This window comes from Leptodactylus fuscus, chromosome 1 (assembly GCF_031893055.1).
Source record: "Leptodactylus fuscus isolate aLepFus1 chromosome 1, aLepFus1.hap2, whole genome shotgun sequence".
NCBI classification, from domain to species: Eukaryota; Metazoa; Chordata; class Amphibia; order Anura; family Leptodactylidae; genus Leptodactylus; species Leptodactylus fuscus.
In genome coordinates this window covers 219,120,827-219,135,397 of record NC_134265.1, presented here as the reverse complement: position 1 = coordinate 219,135,397, position 14,571 = coordinate 219,120,827, and the positions used below count along the sequence as shown (strand labels likewise).

Genomic DNA, 14,571 nt, shown 5'->3' with positions numbered 1-14,571 from the left:
TAGGGCACAGCCAGACACAGAAGGGAAGAAGGGTTATTGGGTTTTTGTAGCACAGACTTAGACGGTTTGTTTGTTTTTTTTTGGATGCCATGACACTTTTGCAGAGACCCTAAAATTGCCCTTACAGAATGGGGTCACTTCTTGGGGAATTCCAGTTCACTGGCACCTCCAGGGCTCTGCAAAAACATCATGGCACCCAGAAAGTCCCTCTAAATCTGTACCCCAAAAGCTAAAAAGCGCAGTGCTCCTTCCCTTCTGAGCCCTGCTATGTGCCCAAGCAGCAGTTTATACCTACATATATAATTTTTTGCCCCTCAGGATGGCCCACTTAATAGTTTTAGGAGTGCAGGTCTCTGACAACACGAAGTGGGTGCAACGTATTGGGCACCGAAATGGCATATTTCTTTAAAAATTAAAATTTTCATTTTGTACATTAATTTTTGGGAAGCATTTTTAGGCTCAAAATGATAATACCCCTTTATTCATTCCTTGACAGGTGTAGTTTCTAAAATGGGGTCACTTTTGAGGGGTTTCCATTGTATTGGTACTTTAGGGGCTCTGCAAATGCGACATGGCACCAGAAAACTGCCCTCAAAAGCCAAATAGCCCTCTTTCCATTCTGAGCCCCGCCATGTTCCCATACAGCAGATTATGGCCACATATGGGGTATTGCCGTGTTCAGGAGACATTGTGTGACAAACTGGGGGGCTTTTAATTCTCTAACTACTTGTAAAAATTAAAAATATGGCGCTAAATGGACGATTTATTGGAAAAAAGTAATTTTTCATTTTCACATCTCAATGGTAAAAAAAAATCTGTGAAACACCTGTAGGGTCCAAGTGCTCACTAAACCCCTTGATAAATTCCTTGAGGGGTCTAGTTTTCAAAATGGGGTCATTTGGGGAGGGGGGTTCCACTGTTCTAGCACTTCAGGGGCTCTCCAAATGCAACATGGTGCCTGAAACAGATTTCAGCTAAATTTGCCCTCTAAAATCCCAATAGCGATCCTTCAGCTCTGGACCTTACAGTGTGCCCATACATCACTTTACATCCACATAAGGGGCATTTCTGTAGTTGGGAGAAAATGCTTGACAATTTTTGGGGTGCATTTTCTCTTTTAACCCCTTGTGGAAATGCAAAATTTGGGGTTAAAGCAACATTTTATAGCAAAAAATGTCACTTTTCCTTTTGTTGGGCCAATTCTGTTACACTCCTGTAGGGTCAAAGTGCTCACTATACCCCTTAGTAAATTCTTTGAGGGGTATAGTTTCCAAAATGGGGTCACATTTGGGGGTTTCCACTGTTTTGGCACCTTGGGAGCTCTGCAAACGGGACATGGTGCCTGAAAAGTATTCTAGCAAAATCTGGCCTACAAAATCCAATTAGCGCTCCATCCGCTCTGAGAGCGACCGTGTGCCCGTACATTAGGGTACCAGCACATATTGGGTATTGTCGTGTTCGGGAGAAATTTTGTAACAAAATGTGGGGTGCAATTTTTCCTTTAACCCCTTGTGAAGATGAAAAATTTGGGGCTACAGTGACATTTTATTATAAAAAAAAGTAATTTTTCATTTTCACATCTCAATGGTAAAAAAATCTGTGAAACACCTGTAGGGTCCAAGGGCTCACTATACCCCTTGATAAATTCCTTGAGGGGTCTAGTTTCCAAAATGGGGTGACATTTTGGGGGTTTCCACTGTTTTGGCACCTTGGGGGCTTTGCAAACGGGACATGGCGCCTGAAAAGTATTGTAGCAAAATCTGGCCTACAAAATCCAATTAGCGCTCCATCCGTTCTGAGAGCGATCGTGTGCCCGTACATTAGGGTACCAGCACATATGGGGTATTGCCGTGTTCGGGAGAAATTGTGTAACAAAATGTGGGGTGCAGTTTCTCCTTTAACCCTTAGTAAATGTGTAAATTCTAGGGCTAAATGAATATATTAGTGACAGAAATTGAAAAATGTAAATTTGACCTCCATTTTGTTGTAATTGTTGTGAAATGCTGAAAGGGTTAAGAAACTTTCTAACTGCTGTTTTGGATTCTTTCAAGAGTGCAGTTTTTAGAATGGAGTGATTTTCGGGGGGTTTTATTAGAGAGGCCTTTCAAGTACCCTTCAGAACTGAACTGGTCCCTTGAAAAATGTGTTTTGGAAATTTTCTTGAAAATTTGGAAAATTACTGCTTGACTTGTAAGCCTTATAATATCTGAAAAAAATGAAAGGGTGATTAAAATTTGATTGCTACATAAATCAGAGACATGGTTAATTATATTTATGAAAAAATTTGGGTAGTATGGATTTCTATTTGAAAGGCTTGCAATTTCAAAGTTTGAAAACTGCATTTTTTTCAAAATTTTCACCAAATTTCCTATTTTTTCATAATGAAAGACAAAACATATTGACAAAAATTTACTACTGACATGAAGTACAATGTGTTACGAAAAAACAATCTCAGAATCACTTGTGTAAGTTAAAGCGTCTCAAAGTTATTGCCATTTAAAGTGACACATGTCAGTTTTGAAAAAAGAGGCCTGGTCCTCAAGTCACTTTTGAGCTGTGTCTCTATGTAGGATGAACACTATTTGCAAAGCTGCTTATTTTTATAGCTTAGATGATTGTACTATATATAAAATTAAGGTGAACATATATTTGAATCTACTAGTCATAATGTATACTTATGTGTACATGTATACGATTATAGCTGTTGTATTAGGGCATATTCATGATCAACTTAGCTGCATTGTCTGATTTGAGTCTGAAGTTCATGTCTTTTCTCAAGAGTGGCCCAGGCTGAGGCTCTTTTACCCTCTTTCTTGTACACATCAAACCATATACACTGTTATGCATACTCATTTACGGTTTTACTTTACTATAGACCTGTGTTGTCACTATAATCAATATATGATAACGATTATTGGTAGGGTGTGTACATACACACATATATATACCTCCCAACTGTCCCGATTCTGTAGGACAGTCCCGAATTCTGGGTTGTGTCCCGTGGTCCTGGTCAGCAGGAGGTATGCCCAAAAGAAGAGGACATAGATGAGTTGAACACTGTGATGAATCAGGAGAGGAAAGCCCCTGCCTTACCACTGTGACCCTGTGTGCTTCAGCTTCCGGAGCTGTAAGCGCGATGTGATGACATCACGTACATTGCGCCTGCAGCTCCCTCAACAGTGCGGGACAAGAGACCTGGGGCAGAGCAGTAGGGGATCGAGGAAAGGTGAGTATCAGTGTTTTTTATGTTAAATAGAGATGAGCGAACACTATTTGAAACAGCCATTTCGAATAGCACGCTCCCATAGAAATGAATGCATGTAGGCGGCACGTGGGGGGTTAAGTGGCCGGCTATCGGCAAAGTCTGCGTGCCGGCCGCTTCCATTCATTTCTATGAGAGCCTGCTATTCGAAACAGCTCTTTCAAATAGTGTTCGCTCATCTCTAATGTTAAACATTGGCAGATGAAGAGGGGCATATGAGTGGGACATTAAACTGCAGGAGCATATAAAGAAGGACATTAAACTAGAAGGCATATGAGGGGATCATTAAACTTTGGGGAGAGATAAAGGGACAATAAACTGTGGGGACAGATGGAGGGGGGGACAATAAATTGGGAGGGCAGATAAAGAAGGACATTAAACTGGGGGCAGATGAAGGGGGACATTAAACCGGGGGGGGGGGGGGGGGGTAGCTGTAGGAGAACATTAAAATGGGGCAACTGGAGGATACATAGCATGCAAATCATCAATATTGGCTGCTGGAAGCTCCATTTGCAATTGTCAACCAATAATGTCCCAAATGTGCTTGATGAGAAACAAATCCAGAGATGATGCAAACCAAGGTAGCATGTTTAGGCTATGCAGCCTGGTATTGTGCAGTTGAAAAACAGCTCCTGGGACACTTTGGAGAAAAGGCTATAAGGGTGCATTCACACTGAGTAAACGCTAGCTTATTCTGAACGTAAAACACGTTCAGAATAAGCGGCGTCTAAAGCAGCTCCATTCATTTCTATGGGAGCGGGGATACGAGCGCTCCCCATAGAAATGAATGGGCTGCTTCTTTCACTCCGTGCAGTCCCATTGAAGTGAATGGGGAGTGCCGGCGTATACGGCAAGCTCTGCTCATGCCGGAGCGTACACGCCGGCACTCCCCATTCACTTCAATGGGACTGCACGGAGTGAAAGAAGCAGCCCATTCATTTCTATGGGGAGCGCTCGTATCCCCGCTCCCATAGAAATGAATGGAGCTGCTTTAGACGCCGCTTATTCTGAACGTGTTTTACGTTCAGAATAAGCTAGCGTTTACTCAGTGTGAATGCACCCTAACATGTCGTACACGACCAACTCAATGCACTGCTGAGCTTTTAGTGTAACTGAAATGTTGACTAGAGGGGTGCTGCTACCATACATTATGTTTACCCGCCCCCCACTACACACCATAATCCTGGTAGTAGGACCAGTGTGACATTCCCTTGTGAAGGCTTCTTCACAGCATTGCCCATGTGGTCTCCACACCAATCTCAGGTTATTATTGCATTCAAAATAAAGTGGGTCTCATTGCTGAAGAGGCCATAACCTCTATTCCATCTTTCTGTGCACTATGAAAGCCTTTTGAGAGTGGTTCAGTGAGGTAAATGGGACACTTGTAGTCCACACTTGTAGTATTGGCATATACCCAATGCCATGCAAATTGCTGGGCAGTATGTTAGCTCAGTGGTTCACACTATTGCCTTGCAGCACTATAGTGTATAATTTATAGTTTCCTTTTGGCTTGGTAGTCGGGGCCAAACATTCAGTCTGTCTCCTCCCGACTAGGCCCATTCATTGGGCCTAATCAGGAGCGGAGTGCATGACTGGATGCCGGTGCAGTGCACCGCCATTCAGTCGCGGCTATCCGTTTTTTGGTCTGAAACCTCAGGCGGCCTCAGCCTCAGGTTCCGGACCAAAAAACCCCATGTGAACTTAGCCTTAGGTGTGAATGGGACTGTATGACAAGCTTGAGTCTGCTCTGGACCCCTGATCCCTATGTGCAGCGATCCATGAACAGTGGAGACATATCAACTAGGGCTGGGAATTGTCAACACTTTTAGGTAACTGAGAATGGACAATGACAATATATAGTTTGATATTTTTAAGCTATTGTCAGCTAATGTGTACATTATATTATATAATTTATCTTTACAGGGCGACTCAGGGGGTCCTTTGGTTTGCGAGGAAGCCTCAGGTAGATTCTTTCTAGCAGGTATTGTCAGCTGGGGAGTAGGTTGTGCTGAAGCCAGAAGACCTGGGGTCTATGTAAGAGTGAGCAAGGTCCGCAACTGGATCCAGGATGTCATTTCAGCATCTACTCCAATGGAAACACATACAAGTTTGATTACTACTACCAGTAATATAAAGAAGACAACCAAACCAAAAGTGACAACTGCACGGCCACTAACTAAACATTCCACTACTAAAACTAAACCAGGCATCATCACTGTGACAGCTAAACCAACCCAGAAACCTCTCAGTACATCTAAACCTCAAGGTACTGTATGGAGTATATGAAATAAAGAAAAAAAATGAAAGCTGAACATCTACTATCTAACAAATATGAGTAGAGGTATATAAAGTTACTCCATGAGAAGTCAGCCATGCATACTGAAAGGCAGCAGCCTTTTGATATTTGGAGAAAATGACAATAAACTGCATTCTTAGGCTAAATTCACAACCAAGATGCAAAATGGCCGTGAAAAACATCCATTTTTTACAGCCGCCTTGCACCCCTGGGGCACCCGTTTTCATGGATCCCCCATATGTTTCGGTGTATGGAGGGATCTGTGAAAATGGCCGATAGTAGGGCATGACCTATCTTTTGACAAAATAATGGTCATGACAATAGCCCCATTTACTGAAAGTGCTGTGTGACATCACATGACCAGTTTTGACTGTAATGTGATTGTAGCCTTAGGCTGTGGAAAGTTGTCAATCAATATAAAATAGTATCTGGGATAATGCATTGTCATCTGACAATTGTAAATGTGACAGTATTCACACATCACATACTAAAAGTTTTATTTTACAGTGCAAAGTATTGGCACACCAAAGTTTTATTCACCGGTAGGAAGTATTGACAAGTCCTCATTTCCTGTATTTTATGTTTGTAAAGTTTGCAATGATATTAAAACAAAATGCTTATTTTTAAAAAATTCCTATTACCAAATACTATGGTTTCAGAATGCGGCAGCCGACCTGGCCTAACAAAACCCAACAAAATAGTAGGAGGTTTTGACGCTATCAGAGGAGAGGTGCCTTGGCAAGCAAGCCTGAAGGAGGGCCCACATCACTTTTGTGGGGCAACAATAATTGGTGATCGATGGTTGGTGTCTGCTGCTCATTGCTTCAACCAGTGAGTCTCCAGATATAGATTTTAACTCTCTATCAAACATTATCAATCATTCTGTACTGCATGCTGTTTTTTTTATCAAGATGTTTCAAGATAAGGAAACATACAATATTGATAAAATTTTACTCTTGCCGTCTTCAGAACAAAGCTGGACCATATTACTGCTCACATGGGTTCCACGGCTCTGAGTGGAGCTGACACAATGGCTGTAAAGGTCAGCTTGAAGAGAGTGATCCAGCATCCTCAGTTCAATCCACTGACTCTGGATTTTGATGTAGCTGTGGTAGAACTGTCAAATGCTCTGACTTTTAACAAGTATGTGCAGCCTGTCTGTCTCCCTTCTGCCCTGCAGAAGTTTCCAGCTGGTTGGAAGTGCATGATTTCAGGATGGGGCAACATCAAAGAAGGCAATGGTAGGAGTCTGGGGCAGACCATGACACTGTATATTATTGTGTTTGCATCCTGGATAATGAGATATACTGTTTTGTACTATACTGATTACATACTATATTTATAATGTATGAAAGCGTACCTCCAGTTATATACAGCGTTTCATAAATGAATAGTACAGGTGAAAATAAGTAACTTTGTAATATATTGTATCAATGACATCTGAAATTTTCCTGCCAGCTGGTTTTCATTTACTGTCTCATTCTGTTCACTCCTAGGCTTCTATCTACAACCTAGCAGTGTTAAAATAATTATAATAATCCATTTTATTTATATAGTGAGAACATATTCTGCAGCACTGTACAATTTGTAGGATTCAAGTACAGACCAAAAAAGATACATTACAAAGAAATAGTCATTTCACACAATGGGACTGAGGGCCCTGCTCGCAAGAGCTTACAATCTATAAGGTAGAGGGGGTGACATAAGAGGTAGTAGGGGCGGTATCAGAGGTAGCATCGCTTATACAGTGGTCAGACAATTTTATAACAGAGATTACTGTCATTACACAAACAAAACTTTATGAGCCGTTACCAGTTGTGTCCTTTAACATGTGGATGGTGCCTGGCCATATAAAGTTAGTCTCAAACAGCATCATACCGTGTGGGGTAATGTGGAGGCGGGAACAGAGGAGGGTTTGTTTTAGGGATTCTAATTACAGAACAGAAGGGTTTACATTAGGAATTGTGATAGGCCTGTCTGAAAAGATGGGTCTTTAGTTTGCGCTTGAAGCTGTAGAAATTGGGAGTTATTCTGATTGCCTGGGATAGAGCATTCCAGAGAAGTGGTGCAACTTGGGAGGAGTCTTGTATGGAAGTGTGGGAGGTTATGATAATAGAGGATGTCTTAGGGTATTGAGTGAATGGAGAGTACAGGTCAGGCAGTAGACAGAGATGAGGGAGGTAATGTAGGGAGGTGCAGCATTATGGAGAGCCTTGTGGATGAGGGTGATAACTTTATATTGTATTCTATAATGAATAGACAGCCAATGTAGTGACTGACACAAATCGGAGGCATAGCTGTAGCGTCTAAACCAGTGGCATAACTACCATGGTAGCAGTGGTAGCAGCTGCCACAGGGTCCAACACCTTAGGTGGCCCAAGCCCCCTCACTCGTTAATATGCCAAAAAAAGAAATAAAAAATAAATTTTACTTTTTGAGACCTGAGGCCACCTAAGGTGTCGGGTTTGGAGAGCCTTAGCTTGCGTCCTGACAGTGGGGGAAGGGCGGAGACATCTGCAGGAAGAAGATAGTTGCGGGGAATGGAGTGAGCAGCTCTGAGTGAGTGCAGACTGGTGAGTTTAACCTATTTGTGCAGCGCAGGCTGTCAGCACACAGAATTGTAACCCCTTCTTTCCCAGTCAGTCAGTACATAATACTGTGCTACAGAAGCCACTATAGGGTATAATACTGTGTACAGGGGCCACTATGGGGCATAATAGTGCCTGCAGGAATGCGGGGGGAAAAAGGGCAGTCGGTTGGGGTCTTTGGAGGGGGGCCCCATGTCAAAGGTTCGCCACGGGGCCCCGCCATTCCTAGTTACGCCACTGGTCTAGACTGATAGATGAGCCTGGCCGCTGCATTCAGAATAGATTGTAGAGGGGAGAGTTTAGTAAGGGGAAGACCGATTACTAAGGAGTTATAGTAGTCGAGAGTTAGAGTAGGCGAGAGTGAATCAGAGCAACAATAAGTGTCTTTAATGTATCTCTGGTTCGGAAAGGGTGTATTCTGGAGATTTTTAAAATAGTAGTGTGTAAAAGCAGCAATTATTTGAGTGTCTTTGCTATCGCCCTCCCCTCTTTATAGACTAATATGGAGGAAGTAATGGCCTGAGAAGTGGAGAAGAAAACATATTTCTTTAATAAGTGATATGGCAGCTTCATCTATGAATCTGTACTATTCATTTATGAAAGCTTGTTTATAAGTGGACGTGCACTTTAATATTTGGAGGCTTGGTTATGTAGCACACAGGTTTTTGTATGTCAATAAGGTTGTATCATCTCATCAGAAAAATATGAATCATAAATAATACTGTGTCTTCTATACAGTGTCTAAACCCGAGGTTCTGCAAAAGGCTTCTGTGGGTATTATTGACCAGAAAATTTGCAGTGTGCTTTATAATTTCTCAATAACAGAACGGATGATCTGTGCAGGATTTCTAGATGGGAAGGTGGACTCTTGTCAGGTAAGGCTGTAATGCAGACAGTAACAATAAACTATAACAGCAATAAGTTTTCTACTGACTCTAAACTTTATGTTTCAAAGGGAGATTCTGGAGGCCCTCTGGCATGTGAAGAAAGCCCAGGTGTTTTCTTCTTGGCTGGAATTGTAAGTTGGGGTATTGGATGTGCTCAGGCCAAAAAACCAGGGGTTTATAGTAGAGTAACAAAACTCAAAGATTGGATCCTGGATACAGTGGCTCCTGTATTGAGGACTACAGATAGTGGGATGAACCTGCCCAAGTCAACTATGCCTCCTACAACAGCGATGACCACTACAAGGCTGACCACTCTACGACCATCAACTTCCACTGGAAGAAGGACAACCACTGTATCTAGAACCACTATGTCACAAATCAAACCTACAAAAAGTACTCCAAAGTCAACTACTGCTAAAGCCACAAGCAAAAGGACAACTACTGCCAAGACAAGCACAACAGCATCAAGGGTCACTGAGCCACCCAGACCAACACAGAGACCAGGTAAGTTGTAACTGCATTAGCTTCAGGTCTACATGTGTGCATTGTGCCCACATAAAACTGTGCATAAAATGTAACTATATTGTACACCCTATTGCAGTAGTGTAGTTCCAAGTGAGGTTTATTTACATTTCATAAACTGAGATTTCTTATAGATGTAGTGAATTCAGCACTTCCAGGACCTCTTCCATCTTAGCACCAGGGACAGGTGAGTATGTTTTTTTATTTTTTTGTAATGTTTTACCTTCCCCGGCCTGCTGGCTCAGTCCTAAAATTCTAATTCATGAACAACCCCTTTAAGGATGTAGTCTAGGACATGAATAACTTATAACATATTAATTACATTCTGTTAACAGCTTTTGGATTCTTTTAGCCTCTTCTGGGCTTAATGGGATGCAATTTTATCATTTCTGCCAACCTATAAATAGAGACATATATTAGTTTTGGTGCAGATTTTTTTTTTTTTCTTCTTTTATTGTAGTACACTATTATATTACAGCAAGTGCCAGCAACTCCTGGCAATGGTACCAGGGTTGGCACCCCAGCCTTATTTGGTGACACAGGGCTCTGCAGCTGTCTTAAGACATGGCAGTGCTGCTTTAAGTGGCAGTTTCTCTCGGTCAGAGGGAAGAATTCACTGGGGAGAGGAGTATGAGGCATGATGTACTTGTGTATATGGTGCGTTGTGTGAAGGGTAAACACCTTACTTGTAGAAGCCCATCCACATAGCTGACAACGAACCTCATTAACAACCTTAATTGTCTGAAAATCAAATGAAACACCCAACTTTCCAAAGATTTTTCTGTTCCATCCTGCTTTTCCAGGGTTCCTGTACCTCTAGTGGCACGGACATGCTATTACAGTAGTCATACTGCCACAGGGTAAAAACACACTTACTGAAATCAGTTGAGAGTTTTCTTGGTTGTGTGTTTAGGGTCATTTTCTTGATGAAATGTCCAACCTCGTTTCATCTTCATCATCCTGGTAATTGGTAGCAGATTTTTATCAAGAATGTCTCGATATATTTGTCCATTCATCCATCCATCCATCCTTCCTTCCTTCAATTATATGAAGTATGCCGTATGCTGAAAAACACCATGATGTTCCCACCTCCAATCTTAACTGTTGATTTGGTTTGGGGGGGTTAATATGCAATGCCTTTTAGCCTTAAACATGATGTGTATCAGTGGAATCCAGTTCAATGTAGTTATGTGACGAGAATTTGCATAACTAATCATATTCTAAATAGTTGCAAGTCAAATTTATGTATGAGATAGCCAAGATGATTGTCTATAAAATGATGGTAGTCTCAGGTTTGAAGTTATACTGGATGGTGAGATATGGAGGATGAAAGTAAAAAGTTCAAAACATTGTTAGGGGGCATTCACACGGAGTAACGCCGGGCGTGTATCACAGCCATACTCGCCGGCGTTACGGCAGACTGCCAGACACTTCCCATTCACTTCAATGGGAGCGCTCGTAACAGCGGCGTTTACGAGCGCTCCCATTGAAGTGAATGGGAAGTGTTCAGCAGTCTGCCGTAGCGCCGGCGTGTTCAGCTGTGATACACCCGTTTCGAATAGCACGCACCCATAGCAGCCGGCCGCCGGCAAAGTCTGCGTGACAGCCGCTTCCATTCATTCCTATGGGTGCGTGCTTTTAGTACTCGCTCATCTCTAGTTCTGCAGAATTGCTATGGTGACCAAAAAACCAAACCATCTAAATCTGTGCTCCAAATCCTATCAAATTCAGGAGCTATGCAAAAGTCACATGATGTCCAAAAACCAAATTATTCTCCACAAACCAAATGGCGCTACTTCTCTTCTGTGCAAGTACATTATTCTGGGTACAACAGCATCGTATATGTGGGCATAATCTGTAGAGATGAGCGAGTACTATTCGAAAAGGCTGTTTCGAATAGCACGCACCCATAGGAATGAATGGAAGTGGACTTTGCTGGCGGCCGCTCGCTTAACCCCCTGCGTGCTGGCTGTGTCCATTCATTCCTATAATAATTCTCTAATAATCTGCAGTTTGTGTACACAGTGGAGCACAAATGTGAATGCACAGCGGATGGTGCAAAGTGAATGTGTAAATGGTGCAGAGTACATTAGTTACACCAAGTTTCCTACTATGTTCCCATTTGCTCCTATGTTTGGGGGGTTGTTCTCAGGGGGTCAATTCTGGTGTATTTTTTCCCTCATAAGCTTTAAATCTGAAGTGTACTTCAGTATATATACTTATACGTTCTGTTCCTGCTACAGCCAGGAAGGGAATGTATTTTGAATTTTGTTTTTTGGGGGATTTTTTTTCCAGTAATATATAATAATATATATATTGCTTGTTTTTTTGTGGCATGACATGAATTTTGTAATGAAACCATTGAGGGATATCTTATTAACTTTTTCTTGGGGGATTGAAAAAAACATCAATTCTGGCATTGTTTTTTTACATTTTTTGCCACTCAATGTAAATAATATGTTCCTTTTATTCTATGGATCGGTATGATTATATGCGTTACTAATTTTGCAAAATAAAAACCATTTGGGAAAAAAAAATCTATTATTTTTGAATCGCCACCATAATCACTCACTGCAATGATAGTATGGTATATTTCTTATTGACTGCCAAATTGTTCTAATATTTATTATTTTGTTATAATATGTATTATTATTATTATTATTATCATCATTATGCTTTATTGCACTGGTGTCTGAAAATTATCTGTTTCTTAGTTCCATGTACTGCTTCCACCTACAAATGCTCCAACAGACTCTGCATCAGCAAAACAAATCCAGAGTGTGATGGCATCCCAGACTGCAATAATGGGTCTGATGAACAAAATTGTGGTGAGTACATGGACATCACTGATCAGTTTTGTTTGCATTTCTGGACAACTCCTTTAATGACATCACTATATAGCGTCATTTATGAAAACGGTCTGACAGAAGCCCTTTCTTAGCTGCCCCAGCAACCAATCGGAGCTCAGCTTTAATTTTCAGAAAAGAAGGCTGAGGTCTGATTGGTTGGTATACACAAGTAATACCATCTTGATAAATGACAGTTTTCCTAAACGAATGTCAATACTTCTGTCATGCATGCTTACATCTAAGGCTGTGTACACATCTGCGTCTAGTATCAGTCTGCTTGCAAACAGTTTTAAGAGAAAAACGGTTTGGTACAAATAGGATTCCAAGCAGTTACTCAGTAGATCCCTGAATCAGTTTTTGTAGACGGATTAGGCCCGGTGCAGCTCTGCGTACGGGGAGTCCGCTTGGGGACATCCCCAAATGGGGAAACCTTTATGCATTAAAAAGTGGTTACCTTCAGGAAACCCGCAGACCCCATAGACTATAATGGAGTCCATGTGGTTTTTACTTAGTTTCCACAAGAAACATGCAGATAGAAAAGTGCTGCTTGCAGGTCTTATCTCTCTGTAAGTTTCATGCGGAAACAGAAATAACCACATGGTCCCCATTTTAGTCTCTGGGGTCTGCGGGTTTCCCAGGTAATCGTTAGTAACAAGTTTTACGTTCAGGGGGGTCCCCAAGTGGACTCCTCGAATGGAAACCTGAATTCAGATAAGAATAGGGCCTCAGTCAATGGGTGTCAGTGCAAAAAAAAAAATTGACAGTCTGTGCCAGCTTGTAATCAGTTTGTGGCTGTTTTTGACCAATCATTTTTTTTTCTTCCCCTTTCTGCATTCTGAGCATGCGCAGAGGGAAAAACTGATTGCAAAATAGACACAAGCTGATTGCTATCCATTTGTAATCCGTTTTCCATAGACCTCAATGTTAAAAAAAAAACCACACATTGGTTGCTGTCCTTCTGGAATCCCTATTTTTAGTACAGAGACAAAGTCCTGCAAGTTCTACTTTTCTCTCCACACAGAAAAACTGAAACCAGACGGAAATGGCACAAACTGATACATACAGATTACATTTAATACCCATTGAAATCAATTGGTTTTAATCCAGACAGTTTGAAATCAGTTTTTGAAGATTACAAATACTGATTTCAAACGGATTTGTCGGAGCGCAGATGTGAACCAGGCCTAACATACAAGACATTTTCTTTCACCACTTGGAAGGAAGACAATAACAATACCTGCCTGTTAAGGTGACTGCCAAACCTCTTTTTATTCCATAGATTATGGCGGTCTCTTTCTCTTGTAATGGTAATGCTATTTTGTATACAATCATAACTCTTAATGGTAATCGTTTTTTTGTTGCAGATTGTGGTTCTGCCCCTGTACTACCTTTTAACAAGATAGTTGGAGGCAGTGGTTCCTTGCGAGGAGAATGGCCATGGCAAGTTAGTCTGTGGCTACGAAGAAAGGAGCACAAATGTGGAGCTGTTCTGATCTCTGACCGTTGGCTGTTGTCGGCTGCCCACTGCTTTGACATGTAGTTATTGACAGGGTCATTTTGTATTGGGTACTAGGGCAGAAGAAGGGATATGTGAAGGGATTGAGTACTGTATTTATATAGAATTATAGACAGGAAAAAGAAGGTCATTATTGTTTATTCTGATTGCATTATCATTTTTTATTTTTTTTTCTAACATTAACAGCTACAATGACCCAAAGGTATGGGCCGCATACTTGGGAACCCCTTTCCTCAATGGGGTGGAGGGAAGAGTAGAGAAGATTTTCCGAATCCACAAACATCCCTTCTACAACGTCTACACTCTGGATAATGATGTGGCTCTGCTGGAACTGCCTTCACCTCTCTCCTTTACAAACCTAATAAAACCTATTTGCCTCCCAGATCCTAGCCACAGTTTTGTAGAGGGAACAAAATGCTTTATTACAGGCTGGGGCTCTACTAAAGAAGGAGGTAATCAGACTACAGAACAATCGAAAGTAACAAAGATCACTCACAAATAGAATATTTAAACAGCAGTGTAGCTATAGTTGTTGCAATGGTTGCAGCTGCAAAGGGGCTCGCAAGTCACTATAAGGGTCCATTCACGCTGAGTTTTTTGGCGAGGATCTTGGTGCTGAAATATCCACATGGAAAAAAAGCCTCCCACTGA

The 14,571-nt window shown here is 41.5% G+C and overlaps 1 protein-coding gene across 1 annotated transcript in view; it reads left to right on the top strand.

The window, feature by feature from the left end:
* TMPRSS9 (transmembrane serine protease 9) overlaps positions 1 to 14,571 on the top strand; it is a 187,051-nt gene that overhangs the window by 165,074 nt on the left and 7,406 nt on the right. The window contains exons 11-18 of the mRNA XM_075282860.1: positions 5,186 to 5,528; positions 6,218 to 6,389; positions 6,528 to 6,799; positions 8,885 to 9,021; positions 9,102 to 9,537; positions 12,270 to 12,383; positions 13,769 to 13,940; positions 14,107 to 14,372. Coding sequence (XP_075138961.1) covers positions 5,186 to 5,528; positions 6,218 to 6,389; positions 6,528 to 6,799; positions 8,885 to 9,021; positions 9,102 to 9,537; positions 12,270 to 12,383; positions 13,769 to 13,940; positions 14,107 to 14,372 — 1,912 coding nt within the window. The remainder of the gene's footprint in view (positions 1 to 5,185; positions 5,529 to 6,217; positions 6,390 to 6,527; positions 6,800 to 8,884; positions 9,022 to 9,101; positions 9,538 to 12,269; positions 12,384 to 13,768; positions 13,941 to 14,106; positions 14,373 to 14,571) is intronic.